At 33.3% G+C, this 19,556-nt stretch overlaps 1 protein-coding gene across 4 annotated transcripts in view; it reads left to right on the plus strand.

Annotated features, from left to right (window-relative positions):
- Positions 1–19,556, plus strand: part of LOC111628493 (probable ATP-dependent DNA helicase HFM1) — a 109,545-nt gene that overhangs the window by 75,521 nt on the left and 14,468 nt on the right. Inside the window, exons 9-13 of one of the 4 annotated variants that reach the window (XR_002757185.1) lie at positions 5,932–6,035; positions 7,037–7,206; positions 7,299–7,435; positions 9,130–9,250; positions 18,277–18,353. Coding sequence is in view for 2 of the 4 variants with exons in the window: in XM_023372290.1 (XP_023228058.1) it covers positions 5,932–6,035; positions 18,277–18,353 (181 nt within the window). In the remaining 2 variants the exon portion in view is untranslated. Of the gene's footprint in view, positions 1–5,931; positions 6,036–7,036; positions 7,441–9,129; positions 9,251–18,276; positions 18,354–19,556 lie in introns of those variants that run through there. The other 3 variants (XR_002757184.1, XM_023372290.1, XM_023372291.1) reach the window with 3 other exon arrangements.

Raw genomic sequence — 19,556 nt, forward strand, 5'->3', positions numbered from 1 at the left:
ACTACCAGAAACTTGGGAGTAAGGCTCAAAGAACATAGATACGCCATAAGAAAAGCATCTAATTCAACGATATTGTCACAAATGGCGCAAGCGCAAGGCTCTGAGGTTAAATGGGATGAGGCAACAATCATCAAGCCTCTGTCTTCCCCAACTCTAGCAATGACGGCGGAGAAAATTGAAATATACAGAAGTAGGATAGGGGAAGGCTGTTTAAATGCGAGAGATGCGGAGAGCCTACCATCGGCATGGAAATATTTGGTAAAGAAATATACTAGAAACTTCGACCAGAATTAATCCACTGAAGATTTATGTTATTTCTGTTTTAATTAATTAATTAATTAATTTGTTTATATATTCTTCCGTTATTTTTACTTGTAAAATTTTTTGATTTAAATATTTTTATGTTCTATTTATGGAACATTTGCGTTCCATTTTTTCGACCTGAAGATGGCCTATTAACTAGGCTGAAAACGTTTGTTTTTGCAAATTATATTTATTTCTCGGCAAAAAATGGTGTTTTCTTTATTATTATTTAGTTGCTGAGCGCTTTTGGTATTGTTCCCCATAGTTTACTGAAACTTTAAATGTGCTCATCTTATGGTATCTATCCTGTGAATTTAGTAATGTATTTAAAGTTCCTTCAAGACCAAATGTGCATTTACCTTTTGATTTGTTCACCAAATGTACCATATTTACTTGCATATAAAACATCCTCGCATATAGGACGAGGTGTGACTGTAAAAATCAAAATATAGAAAATTAGATTTATTAATACAATTCTAATTTTACTTCATTTAATAACAAATAAAATATCAAATGTACGTAAATGCACACATTGTCCCGCAAAAATTACTGGCATCTTAAACTTCAAGGAAAAATCTTATAAAATCGACAACATCATTTGTTCATGTAAAGCTGGACAATCGGGAACCTTTTTTGCCAATTCTTAACAGTCGAATTCACTCTTCGTCGATTACACTTATGAGTTTCTTCGAATTTCCAAATAATCATCTGTTTTGACATGGGAATGGATTAAAACTTATATTGGGCTCCGTGTGATTTTGGAATTCAATTCAAAAGCTTTGCTTTTCCTATTGCTATTCATCTTTACTCCTGGCAATACACAAGAACAATTCAAACGACCCACATAAAATACTTTTGTTTTTAAACACCAGGTGAGAATTTGATAAAATATGCGAATACATAGTTTACAAAAGTTATACAAAAACAAAAAGAATCCTTTGCTCACATATATAGGATGACCTAGGTTTTTGAAGCAGTGAAAAATGGATAAAAACCTCATCTTATATGCAAGTAAATACGGTATATACAAAAATTGATCAAATGAAACCTGTTTGAGTAAATTTATTAAGTCAGTATGGCATAATTAAACAAGGCAATATATGAGAAAGTTGGAATGCACTTTTGTTTGTTTAAAAAAGTCATTCTTTTTAATGAACAAAAGAGCATCCAGGTCACTATAAGCATTCAGAAATGCATCCCACTGCTTGGAGAGATGATGAATATCATTTGCAAAGAACAATGTTGGTTGGTCCTCAAACTATTGAATGACTGCTTCCTTGACTTCCACATCAGAATTAAATTGTTGTCCCTTCAGCTTTTTTTAAATGTCTGAAAAAAGAAAGTCATGTGGTGACAGAGGAAGGGTGGTGCAGAACCTTCTAACCTTCTTGTGCTAAAACATCTTGCACAGCTTTTACAACATGCAGTCAAGCAACAAAATCACACCACATGATAGCATGCCTGGTTGTTTTTTTCATTAAATTTACAGGAAAAGTCTGGATAGACATTTGATTTCTGCCCCTTACAAAAACATATACAGTCGACCCCCCTATAAGATATAGATACGTTCCAATTTATTAGGAATCCGATTTCTTACAAGTCGTTCCAATCACAGCCCGACACGTGTCAAGTTTACGGACTACGGCTGNAAAGTAGTTCGGCTGCTCATCCACTATTGGTCCAGATTCTATCAATCTTGTCGCAAAACGACGTTATAGGAGGTATTTTATATGAATGTTGCTACAATTTTTTCGCTACGTTATAGGAATTGTCGTTATAGGAACGCACGTTATAGGGGGGTCGACTGTATTTAGTATTTCTGATTCAATGTTAATTACAAAATAATTTCATGAGCTTTTAATTTTACAGATTTGTTTTGGTGCCTGGGGCATGTGGCCACCCTTGCCCTTTTAGTTACACCACTGCTGTTATAAGAGAGAATCAATTAAAGAAATTGCAACACATTTTAGAATTGATCACTACACATTGCACAAGATGGCAGAGTTTTCAATATCACAAAGTTTTTTTTTTTTTAGGTTTGTCAATTACTGTTGGATGAAAAGAAATTAAATTTTTCCCTTGTACATCCTAGACTTGGCCCTATTATATAATCACCTGTAAGGTTGCCGACAGGGTGAAAAATGTTAAGAGGGTCAAGCAGTCACAAAGGGTTGTATGTGGGTGATCGGCACCGAGACAGACTTTACGGTTACAAGAAACCATTTATTTGACACGAAGAAGCTTACAAGATTTCCGCAATCTTAGAAGTTTCATGTCAGCAATGGCCTCTGGGTCTTCCTCTTTTTTATTCCTTGTGATAGAGGAGTGTATTGCTATTCGCTTTTACTCCGAAGGGAAGAAGAGACAGCAGATGGATCGCAAGGCGACGGAAGAGTTGGCCTTATAAAAGATGGCCAGAAGAAACATGAAGGGGGATAGAATGTTTTCTGGGAGGACTTTAATGGGGAGCTGGCCCCTATTTAGGTGTCAGCTGCAAGGAGAAAACCCAGAAAACTCCAAGCTTCCAGCCTGTCTGATTGAGGCGTGAACCCACAACCGAATGCCAGTGTTTAGGGTCTGGTCACTGCCGCTATGAGTGGAGACAGAATCCACTCGGCCATTGGTGGGCCTTCCTCTCCTTTTCAAGATAGTCCCATTTTGAAGGAGTGTTCTGGTTCGTGAATGTGAGCCTGCAGATTTTTACGGGGCTCTTAAAAATTTAAATTTTATTTTAAGTGTAAATATCTTCAGAAAAATCCCAAGGAATTTGAATTAGATCAGATTTCACCGATTGTAATAACAATTAGAAGGGAAAGTTTACGCTTAGGTATGAAGAATGCATTGTCATCATCAATCACATGTCCATGCGAATGATATAAAAGCTTGAATTTCCAGAAGCTCAGGGCGATCTCTCAGAAGTTATACTTGTCGATGTGTGCATCTCATCTCCCGGACCTCCATATAATGGACTTGATTCAACAAAAGAAGATACCATATAGAAGACCATAGGAACTTCCACATAACACTTATTCGCCACATAGAGTTCTCCTTGAGGTAATTATTTGAACTTCCGGACTCTCTCTCTCCCTAAGTGTATTTTTAGTTTAACCCTTGGAGGAAGGAGTATAGTATGTTATCCGCATTTATTCTGAGTTGTATCTAACTGCATTTAACCTATATATTGTTATCGCCTTATGTATCATAGTTTAGCCATTCAATAAATGTTTATTATTGTGTTGAACCTGTTTCCTGTCATTTAAGGACACCTGTCAGCTTCCTCACCCCTTTCCACTCTATTTGCCCTCCTAGCCATCCGATTCCGAGATCGGGCTTTACCAGCCTGTGCAGAGTAAGTGGTCATTTAGGGATTAACCAGTGACCCACTGCTAATCTCACATGAATGACCAATTCCATCGACATCTCAATGACTCCAGGATGATGTGGTTGACTTTCGTTGACGGAAAGATGTTGATTCGAGGCTGGGAGATGGAGATGAAGATGGGCACGAGACAGACATGCCACTTGGAAATTTTGGGAGAAGAAGTTGTCGCATCCTTGAATTCTCAGGTTTTATCCATTTTCTTTCCATTTCCCCTTCTTTTTTTTTTCTTTTTGCATCCTTGAATTCTCAGGTTTTATCCATTTTCATCCAATTCCACTTACTGATTGGTCTCTCCTTGTCACCTAGTGACAATTTGAAACTTTTTGGGGGTGAGGGAGAGGTCAAAATCAAAGTTTAATTCGATTCATTCCCATCTGGAGATAGTTGGTTTACACTTTTCCATTGTTCTATTGTTTAAGACTTCTGAAAAGTTCATGTCATTTTCATTAAGAAAAACTATTTTTACCTTCTATTTTTTTTTTAAAAAAAGATAATTTTGTCCTTAAAAATAAATGAATTTAATGCGAATTTCAATGAGGTTCAGACCTGTCCAGAGCCTCACACACCTATTTGGTTTTTATTATGAAACAGCTGTGAAGTCAGCATTATGAAAATTCTGACAGTTATTCAAGCTGTTTTAGTCTTATCCAAGTAGCTGAAATATTGATAGATTTCTAATGCAAGGGAATTTTCAAACTTCCATAACAATGAAAAACATGCATTGATCAGAACAGAGATTTCATAGAAAAGTAAATAAAAGTACATAGACTTCATCAGAATGTCGTTATTTAAAAGTAAAATTAATGTGGCCATAACACTTTCAGTACAAAGCTTGCATTTAATAAAATCAATAGTGTTCATATTTTGTATGGTTTAGCAACAAAAAAAAACTAGATTTTACTACTTTACTACAGAGCTTTTATTGAGGACATGTCCTGTTCTTGTACACACAAAATAGAAAGGATCAGACACTTTCTTTCTTTTTTATTGTTTCATATGGCGACTATAGCCTTTTAGCTTTTTCTCTGAAGTGCACCATTTAGCTATTAGGCAAAACGATTAGTGCAGTACACAAATCAATTCAAGATTTCCATATGTTGACGAGGAGGGAGGTCGGCTCGTGGCCAGTATATAGGTGTTAAAGTTTGGACGATAGTGAGATCCAAGGTGAAGGAACGACCCAACTCTTGGCAGACAAAAAGATCAGACACAAAAGAGGGCTCTGTGGCTGTTTGCCATTTTTGTCTATATAAATACTGTATATAGATTCAGAATTCCTTTATTCTTTCCTTTCCCCCTTCTTCTTTCCGCTAGTAACCTTTTCCTGTCACCTGACAGGAGCGGGAAATTCGTGGGTCCTGATTAGTGGTTTGCCGACAGGGAGGGGTCCTGCCTGTGGATTTTTTTTTAAGACAAAGCATGAGAAAGACGACCACTTTTGGGTTGGGCACCAAGAAGGCAAGTTGTGGACGACTCCTCTGGAACGTAAGTTAGTCAACATCGACAGAGAGAGAGCCTAGAGAACCAAGGGGACAGAGTCAAGAACTAATCAAAAGACTCGTTCTGGTAAAGTCTGAAGAGATACCTCGGTGCAGATTGAACACCCAAGGCACAGTATAAAATCCGATGTTAACGGATTGGACGTCCACAGTGTTCGACCACCCAGATCATGACCCCGTTTTGCTAACTACCAGTAGACCCCTTTTTTTTTTTTCTTTTTTTTTTGTATTAGTCATAGTATTAGGTTAAGGTTAGTTATAAGTAGTTTAGTTATAATAGGATCACGTGATTAAATTTATGTAAGAAAACTGAATGAGAGCAGAGACCCGTTTGTAACTATATCTGGAATTTCGTCTCTGTGACGGGCATCGGTATCCTGTTAATTAACAACTTTGATAATAAACTGTTCATTCCTCGTAGTTTGGTTGTAATACTTTGTCTTACACATTCTAAACTCCCACAGCTTAATGTTTATACTTAGAATCAGAGTGCCATCTGTTGGAAATGCCCACAACACAAATAGCAGAATTAAAAAACATTAAAATTACATAGATCACAATAGTAACAATAATAATAATAATAGCAACAACAACAATAATTATTATTATTATTCCCCTTTTTCCTTTCTGAACAAATAGTTCATACTGTATATTACAATTATTGTTATTGTATTGAATTAATATGAAGTAATTAGTCATATAAATTCTCTTTACTTACGTGAATTTTATGAATTTCTCTAAATCTAGGGACTCGACTCTGATTAAAATGGGACAACTGATGAAAAAATTTCAAATTCAAGCATGTAAAGAGAATATGGAACTTAAAGTATATGTAATTAGTGAACATTATGGTAAGTAGAATAAATCTTTAGTCTTTAAAACTTTTTTGATTATATTTCATGTTTGCATTTCACATTGAGAATATTGCTTATGGATTTAATTTATTATTTAAATAATATTATATAAATGAATTCAATGTCCATAATTTTTATGTTTAATTAGTAAATATTTAATGTTATTTTATTCTAAAATCCTTTGGCTTATTTTCTGATGATAATTATGTTTTTTAAAAAATATGTGAATGATTTACACTTTTTTCATTTAAAAGTTTAACCTTTCAGTCTTTAGAAGGAATATTTTTATAACAATGCATGCTAAAGTCATAAATGACAACACACCTTTCATACTTTTTCCAGCAATAATTTCATAGAACAAAAAATTGTTTTCAGCCACTTTTAGGGGCATGTCTTAGCTTTGTCATTTACAGTAAGTATTTCCAGCTATGGAAGTTATAATTTATACTAAAACCATCATAGACAGAAACATCTTTACAAGTGAAATATAATAATACTAGTAGCCTGGGACACTCCCTAGTGGGCGTTATTTACAAATTGCCATTACCCGTTGAATGGGTTAATAGATATTAAAATATTACCTTATATTACCTTAACTATTTCAAACCTTATCGTCTTACGTAGTGATTCAAACCTATCCGGTTTTTTGTTATTTGCCCCCTAGTGAACATTACATGCTTTCCATGACAATAATAAATTCCTATTATAAATATACTGAATTATTTATATTGTTATATTGACCAAATAATAATTTATTGGCAAAATGAATAATAATAATTTACATTGTTAATTTAATTTGAATGTTTGAAATATGACACACGATAGGGACCCCTCTAGTGTCCATTATCAAACAGTTACGGGACAGACGGACAGACATTTGTTGAATGGGTTATATATATAGATTTGTGTATAATACTTGTCTATTTATTTAAAATTTTCATGTTTTAATTAAGTTAATTCTCAACATATTTCCTTTGTTCTTTACCTTCCCTTTCTAGAATTTTCTATCCCTTTTTAATCCTTCTTTTGTCAATGGGGGATCTGTTCCAAGAAACATCAGTAACAATACTGTAGATAGAACAACAATGAGCCCAAAGGGGAAGAGAAACTGGTTACTCTTGAGCTTGATTTTGGAGAGGACACACAAAGGTCCTGATAGTCTGAGGAGGTAAGAACAAAAGAGTGAAAAAGGTTAAACTTCAGTGAGTACCATGTGGCTTAACAGGATATAAGTTTTATCAGTACCCTTTTCTGAACAAGAGACTTTCTATCATCACAAAGTTGGATAAGCAACGGAACTATATTTGTGATGAAAGACAGAAAATGATAAAGCCAGAAGATTTCCTTGTGGACTTCATCTCACAAGTGAGGAACAGTATCCCCCAACAAAATTCCAGGTATTTTCCCTATTGATCTTTCTATCTCTATCCTTCTAATTTCTGTATCCTACTTTCCTGTCTTTTAGATTGTAAGGTAGTTTAAGGTAATATTAATTTCGGGTTACTTCTGTTACAAGTGAAACATTTATTTTTGGATTGTAACTTTGTATACTCTCGACATGGGAAACTCACTGGTATCCAACCTTAGTTGGATCCTGACACTTATTTTTTTTCTGTGTAAATAAAGTGTATTAATTGTATCTGTTCACCATTTGTGTTTTGGTATTAAACTCTGTATACTGCTTTTGTCACCTTTGTATTGTATTGTGGCCTTAAACCATATTAATGTATAGTTTTTTGTATACAGTCGACCCCCCCTATAACATGGTAGATATGTTCCTGTTTTTATGAATCCAGCTTCTAGGAGTCCAGCCAATCACAGCCTGGCACGTATGCAGTTTATGGAATATGGCTGTTTGAAAGGTTTCTTCCATAAAATTAATAGATTCTAGACTAATTCTACCCAACATTTCCAAAATACGTATAATTTTTTGGGAATAATCCATATAAACTATGCTATAAACAAAAAATTGTAGGATTACTTACTGAGTGCACCATTCGACTACGCCGTTGCTTAAGCTTGTTTTCGTCATGGAGATTGTCATCGAATGGCACTCACGTGCTTCTTGATAAATTATTTTTTTGCGAAAAATTTGCTGAACTTTGGAGACATCATTAATATAAATATAATTTTTATGGATGTTAAATAATAAATGGTTTTTGGTAGTTCTGCTGCTTGTTTAAACTCAACGATTTGTGCAATCCTGTCGTGACACGAGTCGGCGATGATGTTTTACCAAATTATAGGAGTTTTTTTAGCATGTTTGTACGAATACTGTCGCAATTTTTTTGTTGTGATATAGGAATCCAAACTATAGGAACCCGTGTTACAGGGGGTCTGTAAAGTACTATATTATTTTTCCGCCTTCTACAATGATTATCAACACAACACGACTGTGTGCTGGAAATAGCTGTTACCTAACGGGTACTTTACGCAGATTCACGTTAACGTGCCAGGCCTGGACTTTAAGCATGCACCGAATTAAATAATGACCAAGTTTGTCAATAACAAATCAAATATATTTTATAAATAATTTTAATAATAACTATATACAATATTTAGTAAAATCAAATAACAATTTATTCAATGAAAGTCAATAAGAATCAACCCGACAAAACTCTAATTTTTCTAACTTAATTCTATTCCCCTTTGGAATTCGACAAAATTTCAAAGACTTAATTTATATACAATAATTCTTATGAATTAAAGATCCTAATCGTCACCTCAATATACTAGGAACCTATTTCTTCAACTCTCAAGACTTTCTCTATTCGTCGATCCACAAATCGAATAACTTCAAAATCATCTTGGAACTATTTGATCTTATCGGACACCTCTCTCATTCACTGCTACGAAGCTCACCAAGCTTGTTGCTATCAGAAGCTCACCTCATTCGTCTTCTCTTGAGGTTCAGTCTTTTTTACTGTGAGGTGACGTTACAATTCTGAATGCGATCACTCCCCTCATTTACATACTTATTTGCTAACAATAAACTTTTTCTATTTGTCTGGCAGCCTATTTTTCAACAATACTCGCTAACCTTTTACATTATTCTTTTTGACAATTTTGGGGATGCTTTTTATTCTTTCAGGTTTAGTGAGTTCCTAAGTTGTGCTTGTGGGGTCTCCCCCCTTTTCTCGGTGTGGACCTACTTTTTTCTGCTCGGGAGCGCAAGTGTGCGCAAGTTTTTTCTACGGTGCTTTCCCTCGTTGGTGAGTTGGTTTCTCTTCTGTTTTTAAGTTTCTAAGGTGAATGATGAGGAAACCTTCATCTAACAAAACATAAGCCCCAAACAAAATATAAGAAAAAGCAAAATAAAAAGTAAATAAAAATAATGCTCGGACTTGGTTCCTTACAGGTTGACTGTATATATTATATTTTAGGCTTAGTTTTTTTCTTTGTTCTTTATCTTCACTATTCTAGAACTTTCTTTCTTAATCCTTTTCCCCTCAGGCGAGATTACCAATTCTCAGAATGGATGTGGTAAGACAAGGAGGTAATGAAACCCAGGGGGTTCAAAAGAAGGAAAATGGAAGGATAAAGCTCAGTTTTGGTCGAGATCTCGATGCAAAAGGAAGCATTGTAGAGTTGTGCTCTTGGTTACGGGTGGAGAGATGAGAGGTGACAAAGACATAAGAAAAGAGCTAGAGAACCTAATCCCATAGAGTTGAGTCAGCTTTCGGAGTGCTCCTGAATTGTAACATAAAGAGTGTAGTTCAGAGAAGAATTTTCCAAAAGCTAATATTTTCTCATCAAGGAATCTGGAGTGAAGCAATTATAAGAAAACTTCAAAGGAAGGTGGACTGGTCCAGTACAGAAGAACAATACAGATAAGTGCAGGAATCAACCAAATATCAGTTAACAGTGGCCCACCTGAGACACGTGACTAAAAAATTCCCGGGTGCTTCTTTCTTCTGTCTATTCTTTTTCTCCTTCTTAGTTTATATTTAAGTTAAGTCACAGTTATAAGTCCTCACGCTAATATTGTCGCATCTTGGTCAGCTCAATCATATAAAGGAACATTTGATTGTTGTATACGCTTAATTACTGCCTGTGAGTTGGGATCATTATTATTTCAACCTATTTGAGGTGAATAAAATTGATTTGTGTTATAGACCTTACTGTATTGAATATTTTTTATATATTCCTTTTTGAGGAATCACATATACATCACTTTGAACATCACAGTATCAACACTCAATCTTTACATATTAACAAAAAAATAATGTAAAAAGTAAATGAAAAGATGTTTTCAAATGAAAATTGACCATCTTAAAGAGATTTTAAGAATGATATTAAGTGGAAGAAAAGTTTTCCATAAAGTAAATAAAATGGATACGACTAGAGATTAAAGAATGCATAGAATACTTTTTTGTATTTTGGAACGTTATCATATACAATAAATGTTTTTTATATATTTAATATTACACATTAATAATGAACTGTTGCAAGCCATAATATTCTGCAAAACTTTTTCTTATCTTGATGAAAAGATTAAGCACAAAACAAATATACTGGATGAATAATTTAATTTATATAATCTTATTCCAGAACCTAAGGATGGTCATTCAAGATGGCCCGAAAACTTTTTCAAATGATTTTACTAGAATAAAATGTTTTTGCTTTTAATCGCATTAAAAAATTAAGAAGTTTTATTATGAAAAGCATAAATTATTAATTGTATGTTGTATTAAATTTCATGATAAGTATTTATTTAATCATAATAATTGACATATGTTTATTCTATAAAAACATTAAAAATAGTATAGACAAGAATGCAGGCATGATCATAAATTTTTTTTTACTTTAAATCAAAATATAGTGACAATTAAATTACCATATTTACTTGAATACAAGACGATCTCATATTGGACAAGGTGTGACTTTAAAGATCAAAATAAAGAAAATTAAATTTATTAATACACTTTTAATTTTACTTCATTTAATAACAAATAAAATATCAAATGTACGTAAATGCACACATTGTCCCGCAAAAATTACTGGCATCTTAAACTTCAAGGAAAAATCTTATAAAATCGACAACATCATTTGTTCATGTAAAGCTGGACAATCGGGAACCTTTTTTGCCAATTCTTAACAGTCGAATTCACTCTTCGTCGATTACACTTATGAGTTTCTTCGAATTTCCAAATAATCATCTGTTTTGACATGGGAATGGATTAAAACTTATATTGGGCTCCGTGTGATTTTGGAATTCAATTCAAAAGCTTTGCTTTTCCTATTGCTATTCATCTTTACTCCTGGCAATACACAAGAACAATTCAAACGACCCACATAAAATACTTTTGTTTTTAAACACCAGGTGAGAATTTGATAAAATATGCGAATACATAGTTTACAAAAGTTATACAAAAACAAAAAGAATCCTTTGCTCACATATATAGGATGACCTAGGTTTTTGAAGCAGTGAAAAATGGATAAAAACCTCATCTTATATGCAAGTAAATACGGTATATACAAAAATTGATCAAATGAAACCTGTTTGAGTAAATTTATTAAGTCAGTATGGCATAATTAAACAAGGCAATATATGAGAAAGTTGGAATGCACTTTTGTTTGTTTAAAAAAGTCATTCTTTTTAATGAACAAAAGAGCATCCAGGTCACTATAAGCATTCAGAAATGCATCCCACTGCTTGGAGAGATGATGAATATCATTTGCAAAGAACAATGTTGGTTGGTCCTCAAACTATTGAATGACTGCTTCCTTGACTTCCACATCAGAATTAAATTGTTGTCCCTTCAGCTTTTTTTAAATGTCTGAAAAAAGAAAGTCATGTGGTGACAGAGGAAGGGTGGTGCAGAACCTTCTAACCTTCTTGTGCTAAAACATCTTGCACAGCTTTTACAACATGCAGTCAAGCAACAAAATCACACCACATGATAGCATGCCTGGTTGTTTTTTTCATTAAATTTACAGGAAAAGTCTGGATAGACATTTGATTTCTGCCCCTTACAAAAACATATACAGTCGACCCCCCTATAAGATATAGATACGTTCCAATTTATTAGGAATCCGATTTCTTACAAGTCGTTCCAATCACAGCCCGACACGTGTCAAGTTTACGGACTACGGCTGATTGAAAGGTTTTCTTCCATAAAATTAATCGATTCTACACTAATCCGATTCAACATTTCCAAAATACGTATATTTTTTCGTAGTTTTATAGGAATCGTAATTATAGGGACCGTAATTATAGGGGGGTCGACTGTATCTTAAAAACAAATAGCACCCCTTAAAACAAAAACAATAAAAAGTAAAATGAAATAAAAACAGGTAAAAATCTTAAAAGAGATACAATGCTTTTTTACATTTCAATTTAAAATCAGGGAGATCAAGATGTAAAGATTTATCAAAGTTATTAGTTTTGTGATATATGGTAGAAGAAAGATCATTGGGATAGATTTAGACAATAAAAAGGGGTAAAAACATAAGTAAATGAGTGAAGTTGAAGTGAAAGCCAATCTTGATAAATAAGACCATTAAAATGTTTGTAATATGTTATACGATCAAAATATTTAATTTTCTCAAAGAAAGATGGGTTGCCCAGGCAAATTCTAGCAATATTAGAGTCAATAATGAAAGGCAGATTAAATATTATGTCAAACATGAGGTATATCTTATTAATAGCAGAAGTAATCTTGTGTAAAAGGGAAGGTGCAGCCATTTACCAGATGGGCAATCCATAATCAATGCGAGATTAAAAATTAGCATAAAAAATGGCTTGTAATGCTTTTTTATTAAAGATGGGCTTACAAAATTGCTGTAAAATTCCATGTCTAATAGCCAGGGATTTAACTAGTTTATCAATAGTCTATTATTTTTGAAAGTTATGGCTTTGTGCATCTTGTTCAATGTTGCATTGTAGCAGACTAGCAAAGGCCCCACAATGTCAAAACATGTGATTATAACTTTTTAGCCAGAGGCCTGTGATTTGAATATTTTGTGTGTTGGTGAGCCGGGGTATTTCCATTGCATGCTTTCCCAGTTGTCTCAAAGTGTGGCACCACATTTCATCACCTGCAATGATGCATGACAGAAAATCAGCATCATCCAACTTGTATTGCTCCAAACTCCAACTCATGCATTCTGCCTTATGGTGGTTGCTGAGCAAATGTGGTATTCATTGTGCACACACCTTCCGATACTAAAATCATTATGTAATCACCATTTGAACTGCTTTGATGTGATTACGAAATTTGTAATTATATAATTTATATAATTACGTTCAAATGACATATGAAATTCCTCTGTCATGACTGTATAAGATAAGTAATACAGAAAATACACATATATGAAACTCCTATATTCTTATTACCCTGTATTCTAATGCTCTTATACATGTTGGAAGCAATGATTGTGATGTTTTGTAATGTTCTGACATAATAAAAGGTTGGGGGTGCTCTTGACCCCTCGGGCAAGGTGACCTCGTTTCACTCTCCCCTTTCTATTGCTGACCTTCTGGGAGTAAAGACTGTGTGTAATCTTTGTGCACTCTTTGTTCTTTTGTTACACAACCGGTTATGTTAGTCCAACTGCCTTTTTTACTAATCTCTCCGAAAAGCAACATCCAGTCTAACAGGTTATGGGCCCAGTTACGGCAACAACTAATTAAGTATAAGGAGAACACAAAAGAAAAAAAAAAAGGTAAATTCAAGAAACTTACGTAAGAAGAATATTCAGTGAGAACACAAAAGATTTCACAATGGCTGATAAAAGTTACATTATAATAACAAAAACAAATACACTGAGTTCAGCGTTACATGTAACGCTTAACTCAGTGTATTTGTTTTTGTTATTATATATTAATTTGGCGTGTTCGTCATCCTATTGATTACTAAAAGTTACGTTGCCATCACTAAATTGAACAACAACAACTATCACAGTTGGAAATATAAGATGGAATTGCTGTTGATAAAAGAAGAGTTATAGGACGTAATACAAAAGGAAATACCCTCAGATCCTGACTCATCTTGGTTAACAAAGGACAGAAAGGCATGCGCCATGATAGATTTCCTGATTGAAGACAATCAACTGCCATTAGTAAGAAAGGAAACTACAGCTAAAGGAACTTGGGAAGCCATAAGGAAATACCATGTTAAGTCTACACTATCAAATAAAGTTTATCTATTGAAGAAAATTTGCAATTTAAAACTAGAAGAAAATGGCGACATGGAGATACACTTGGCCAACATGGAAGAATTGGTTGATCGTCTTACGGCACTGGGAGAAACTCTAGCTGAGAAATTAAAGATAGCATTATTACTTAGTAGCTTGCCAGACAGCTATAACACTTTAATAACAGCACTAGAGACTCGTCTAGAAGAAGATTTAACTCAGGAGTTAGTATGTAATAAATTACTTGAGGAACACTTAAGAAGAAAGACCTCATCAAATAAAGAATATGAAGTGGATAAACATTTAAAGTGGGAGCACACCCAGTAGTTCAGAAAAGCAATTTGCTCAAAAGTTGTTATTTTTGCAAAAAATGGGACATGTAAAGAAAGAATGTAGGAAATACGCAACATGGAAAGAAAAATATCCAAATTAGATCAACAAAATTTATGCGGAAAGTGATGAACAACATCCGGAAAAGGAATCCTATGTATGTTTTAAGACAGGAACACAGAACGAAATTTATCAATGGTACGTAGACTCGGCTTCGTCACATATATGTTGCGAGAAGCATTTATTCACAACCATTAATAGTAAACATAGAGAAAGAGTGATACTAGCCAATGGTCAAGCTCTACACATTGAAGGTAAAGGTAGTGTAATGATAACCTGCATGGATGAAAATAATGAACAATGTCGAATATATATGAAAGACGTGTTATATGTGCCACGCCTTAAAGGAAATTTAATCTCAGTCAGAAGACTAACGAGATTAGGGTTTGCCATAAAATTTAAAGGGAACATTTGTTCTATCCAGAAAAATGGAGTAACAGTAGCAACAGCAACAGCAAACACATGTTTGTTTGAGCTAGATAAATCTCATAAAGCGTTTACAGTAGTTAATGATACGAAGGAATGCATCCATTTATGGCGTAGAAGATTAGGGCATCGTGACATGAACTCTATAATTTCGATGCAGAATAAGCAATTGGCTACAGGAATAAATATTCAGAAATGTCGCATATTCAAACCTTGTGAATATTGCATCAAGGCCAAGATGACTCCTAAGAGTTTTCCAAAGAAATCGGAAACTAAAACCTGTCAATTACTTGAATTAATACACACTGACGTATGCGGACCAATACAAACAGCAACGACGAGAGGCAACAAATACATTTTAACGATGATAGATGATTATAGTAGGTACACCGAAATATATCTTCTTAAACATAAAAGTGAAGTACCTGATAAAATAAAGGAATATGTTAAATATGTACAAACAAAATTTGGAAGAACTCCTGAACGAATCAGATTAGACAGAGGAGGTGAATTTTCAAGTACCAACTTACAGACGTTTTTTAAAAATGAAGGTATTCTATGGGAAACTACGGCACCTTATTCCCCTCAACAAAATGGAGTAGCAGAAAGGAAAAATAGGTACCTGACAGAAGTGACAAGATGCATGTTAATTGATGCTGGATTACCAAACGAATACTGGGGAGAAGCAGTAAATAATGCAAATTACCTACAGAATAGATTAATTACTAAAGCGAGTGAAATAACTCCATACGAAAAATGGCATGAAAAGAAGCCAAACCTCTCGCATGTAAGAATTTTCGGATGCTCAGCCTATGTTATTAAACGTAAAGATCAAAAGAAACTAGAACCTAAAGCCACAAAACTAATTTTTGTAGGATATGAGAGAGCATCGAAAGCTTATCGATTAGTTGACACAAAAACTGATAAGATAACAATAAGCAGAAATGTTCACTTTCTGGAAAACGTCAAGCACAGAGACTCCGAAATCGATATACACGATGATAATGAAAATTTGAAACAAGTTACAATAGTTAATAATACAAATTTAAAAGAAGAATACAAAACGAAAACAATGGAACAAGAAATGGAAGAAACTGGCATACATTTAAGGAGATTGGAAAGAACTACTAAGGGAGTACCTCCTATAAGGTTAATTGAAACAATAAATTTATCAGTGACTGATGATGGAGTAGAACCAAGAGAATATAGCGAGGCAATCGCAGGCAAACATTCCAAAGAATGGAGCGAAGCCATGGATAGGGAAATAGCAGCCATGAAAAATAATGGCACATGGAAACTACGAAATTACCTCCAGGTAAAACTGCAGTAGGAAGCAGATGGGTATACAAAATTAAGAGAGACGAAAACAATAAAGTTAATAGTTTTAAGGCTCGTTTAGTCGCGCAAGGGTACACGCAAAAGTATGGCTTTGACTATGATGACGTATATGCCCCCGTGATCAAAACTGCCACCCTTCGAACACTCCTAACTATAGCCGGAATTAAGAACATGAAATTTAAGCATTATGACATCGAAACGGCTTACTTAAATGGAGACTTATCACATGAGGTATACATGAAACAACCTGAAGGATACGAAGAAGGATCGCCATACATGGTTTGCAAATTATTGAAAAATATGTATGGCTTGAAACAAGGAGCGAATGAATGGAATAAAAATTTCAATGAAACATTGCTATCTAAAGGATTTAAAAGAAATGTAGCCAATCCCTGTCTTTATACCAAAGGCCATAAAAGATGCTTGTATTTAGCAATTCACGTAGATGACGTAATAGCAATGGCCACAGACAAACATACGTTAACCGAATTTGAGACCGAAATGAAAGAAATGTTTAAAATCAAGAATTTAGGTGACTTAAAATATTATCTGGGAATACAATTTGAAAGAGACGAGAATGGAATATTTTCACTCCACCAAGAAAGATATATCGAAAATAAATTGCGGAAATTTAACTTATCCGATTCAAGACCATCTAATATTCCTATGGATACAGGATACTTAAGAAGAAATGAAATGCCTGATATGTTCAAAAACAACAATGTATACAGAAGTGCTTTGGATTTTTATTATATCTAGCGACTAACTTGCATCCAGATATTGCGATAAGTACATAAATATTAGTGAAAAAAGTAACAAAACCTTTGGAAAGTGATTGGGTGGAAGTAAAAAGAATCTTTCATTATCTTAATTCGACACAAAAGAAGAAACTTAAGTTAGGAAATATTGATGAAGAATTAGAACTTAAATGTTATGTAGACGCCGACTGGAGAGGCGATCACATAGACTGCAAATCGAACACAGGATATTTGCTCTTGCTAAAAGGAAATCCTATCCATTGGATTAGTAAAAAGCAACAGTGTGTAGCACTTTCGTCCACCGAAGCTGAGTATGTAGCCTTGGCAGAAGCTACCCAAGAAACTGTATGGATGAAACAACTTCTAGAAGAAATAAATCTACTGATTATAGCACCTATCAAAATATTTGAGGACAATCAAAGTTGTATTCGACTTTTAGAATTAGGAAAAGCACAACAGCGCACGAAACATATTGACACAAAATACCATTTTGTACATGATTTAAAGAATTCGGGAGAAATTACTGTAATCTATTATCCAAGTGAATAGATGACGGCCGATTTGTTAACAAAGCCGCTAGACGCGAATAAGGTTAAGAAATTTACTTGCGATATTGGATTGTAGTAATGATCAATCGTTGAGGGGGTGTGTTGGAATCAACGATCGTGATGTTTTGTAATGTTCTGACGTAATAAAAGGTTGGTGGCACTCTTGACCCCTCGGGCAAGGTGACTTCGTTTCACTCTCCCCTTTCTAGCACTGACCTTCCGGGAGTAAAGACTGTGTGTAATCTTTGTGCACTCTTTGTTCTTTTGTTACACAACCGGTTATGTTAGTCCAACCTCCCTTTTACTAATCTCTCCGAAAAGCAACATCCAGTCTAACAATACATTGTTAACATTTTTGATGCCTTTTAATCTTGAGATGTAAAAAAATGCTTCAAAGAAAGAAAGTGTCATTTTACTTTATAAAAACTTATGAAGAAGAGAGAAATTTAAAAACACCATATTTGGATGGTATTTTTAAATTTTTTTTTTCTTTGTAAGTTTGCTTGAATTTCAAGAATTTCCAGTATTATAATGTCATAATTTGTTTTTATGAATATTAATTATTATTGAGTAAATTATATATTTTCATAAATATTATAGATTAATTTAATAATGAATTTTTATCATAATTGTTTTCAGTTGGATTAGATAAGCAGATTACTTATAAACTACATTCAGGAAAATTTCATGAACAGAAAAGTCATATAAATAAAAAGGTAATTTATTTTTATTATTAATTTATCTTAAAAATTTTTAGTTTTTGTGAGTAACTAATCAATTAAATAACAGTGATAGTATGAATATAATTTTCTAAAATTAGATCTTTAAATGTTTAATTATTGGGAAATTAAAATATTGAATGCAATGACAAAATATAAATTTCTAATTATGAAGACAATGACAAAATATTCTATGAAGACAATGACAAAATATAAATTTCTAATTATGTGCTTTCAGTGTGACTAGTATAATAATAGAAAAATCAGAATTTTAACAAGAATAATAAAACAAAATGTCTTTTTTTCTTATGTTTATTTGTATGTTTATATAGATTTACAGTATGAATCATCAAGATATAGTTATTTTATGTTTTTTGCTTTCAATTAAATAATTTTATAAAAATTTTAATTACATTCAAATAAAGTTTTTTTTTAATTTCTATATTTTTATTTATTTTACGTGTGTTAATTTGTATTATGATATAAATATATATAATAAAAAGTTTAATAAAAATTCAAAATCGCTGAACTGATTACTAAGACATTGAGTGAATTCTTTGATATGTAGTTATACAATATATCAAATTTCATAAATATAGAGTAAAAATACTTAAAATACTTTGCTTATTATACTTATGACTGGAAAAAGCAGTAGAGGACAATGGAGTTTTGCTTAGTGTGAAACTTCAGTGCAGTCAGAAGAACTTGTAGAATGAATAGTTGCAGCAGATACACAGATTACAAAACTTCTAGGTATTTTTCAATTCGGAAAAATATCATCAAAAAACACGCTACGTAATGAATTTGCTGGCTGCCACTTCTTTGACATTGTACAGGTATACCTTGCCTTACGTCGGTAATTGGTTCCAGGAAAACGACTTAAGTCGAAAAACGACGTAAGTCGAATTTACTTGTCTCCGAATCTACTTGTCACTAGGCTAAACCATAAATTACTATTCCCAGTTCTGTATTTTATTTATTAATGCATTTTTAATAATATATGGTTAATAAGAATCTATTTTAAGCTTACAAACAAATAAATTTTAGTTTTTAATAGAGTACAGAAAAAAGTAATCTAAATTTACGAATGCATGTACTGTACTGTAAATACAGTACATACTTGTAAATGTATATATTTTAATATGATTTTATGTGCTTTAAACGCTTTTCTAGTGATATTACGACTTCAATATTTGTGGC

The sequence above is a fragment of the Centruroides sculpturatus genome, unplaced genomic scaffold (genome assembly GCF_000671375.1).
Source record: "Centruroides sculpturatus isolate CEXI.00-Female unplaced genomic scaffold, Cexi_2.0 scaffold488, whole genome shotgun sequence".
Lineage (NCBI taxonomy): Eukaryota > Metazoa > Arthropoda > Arachnida > Scorpiones > Buthidae > Centruroides > Centruroides sculpturatus.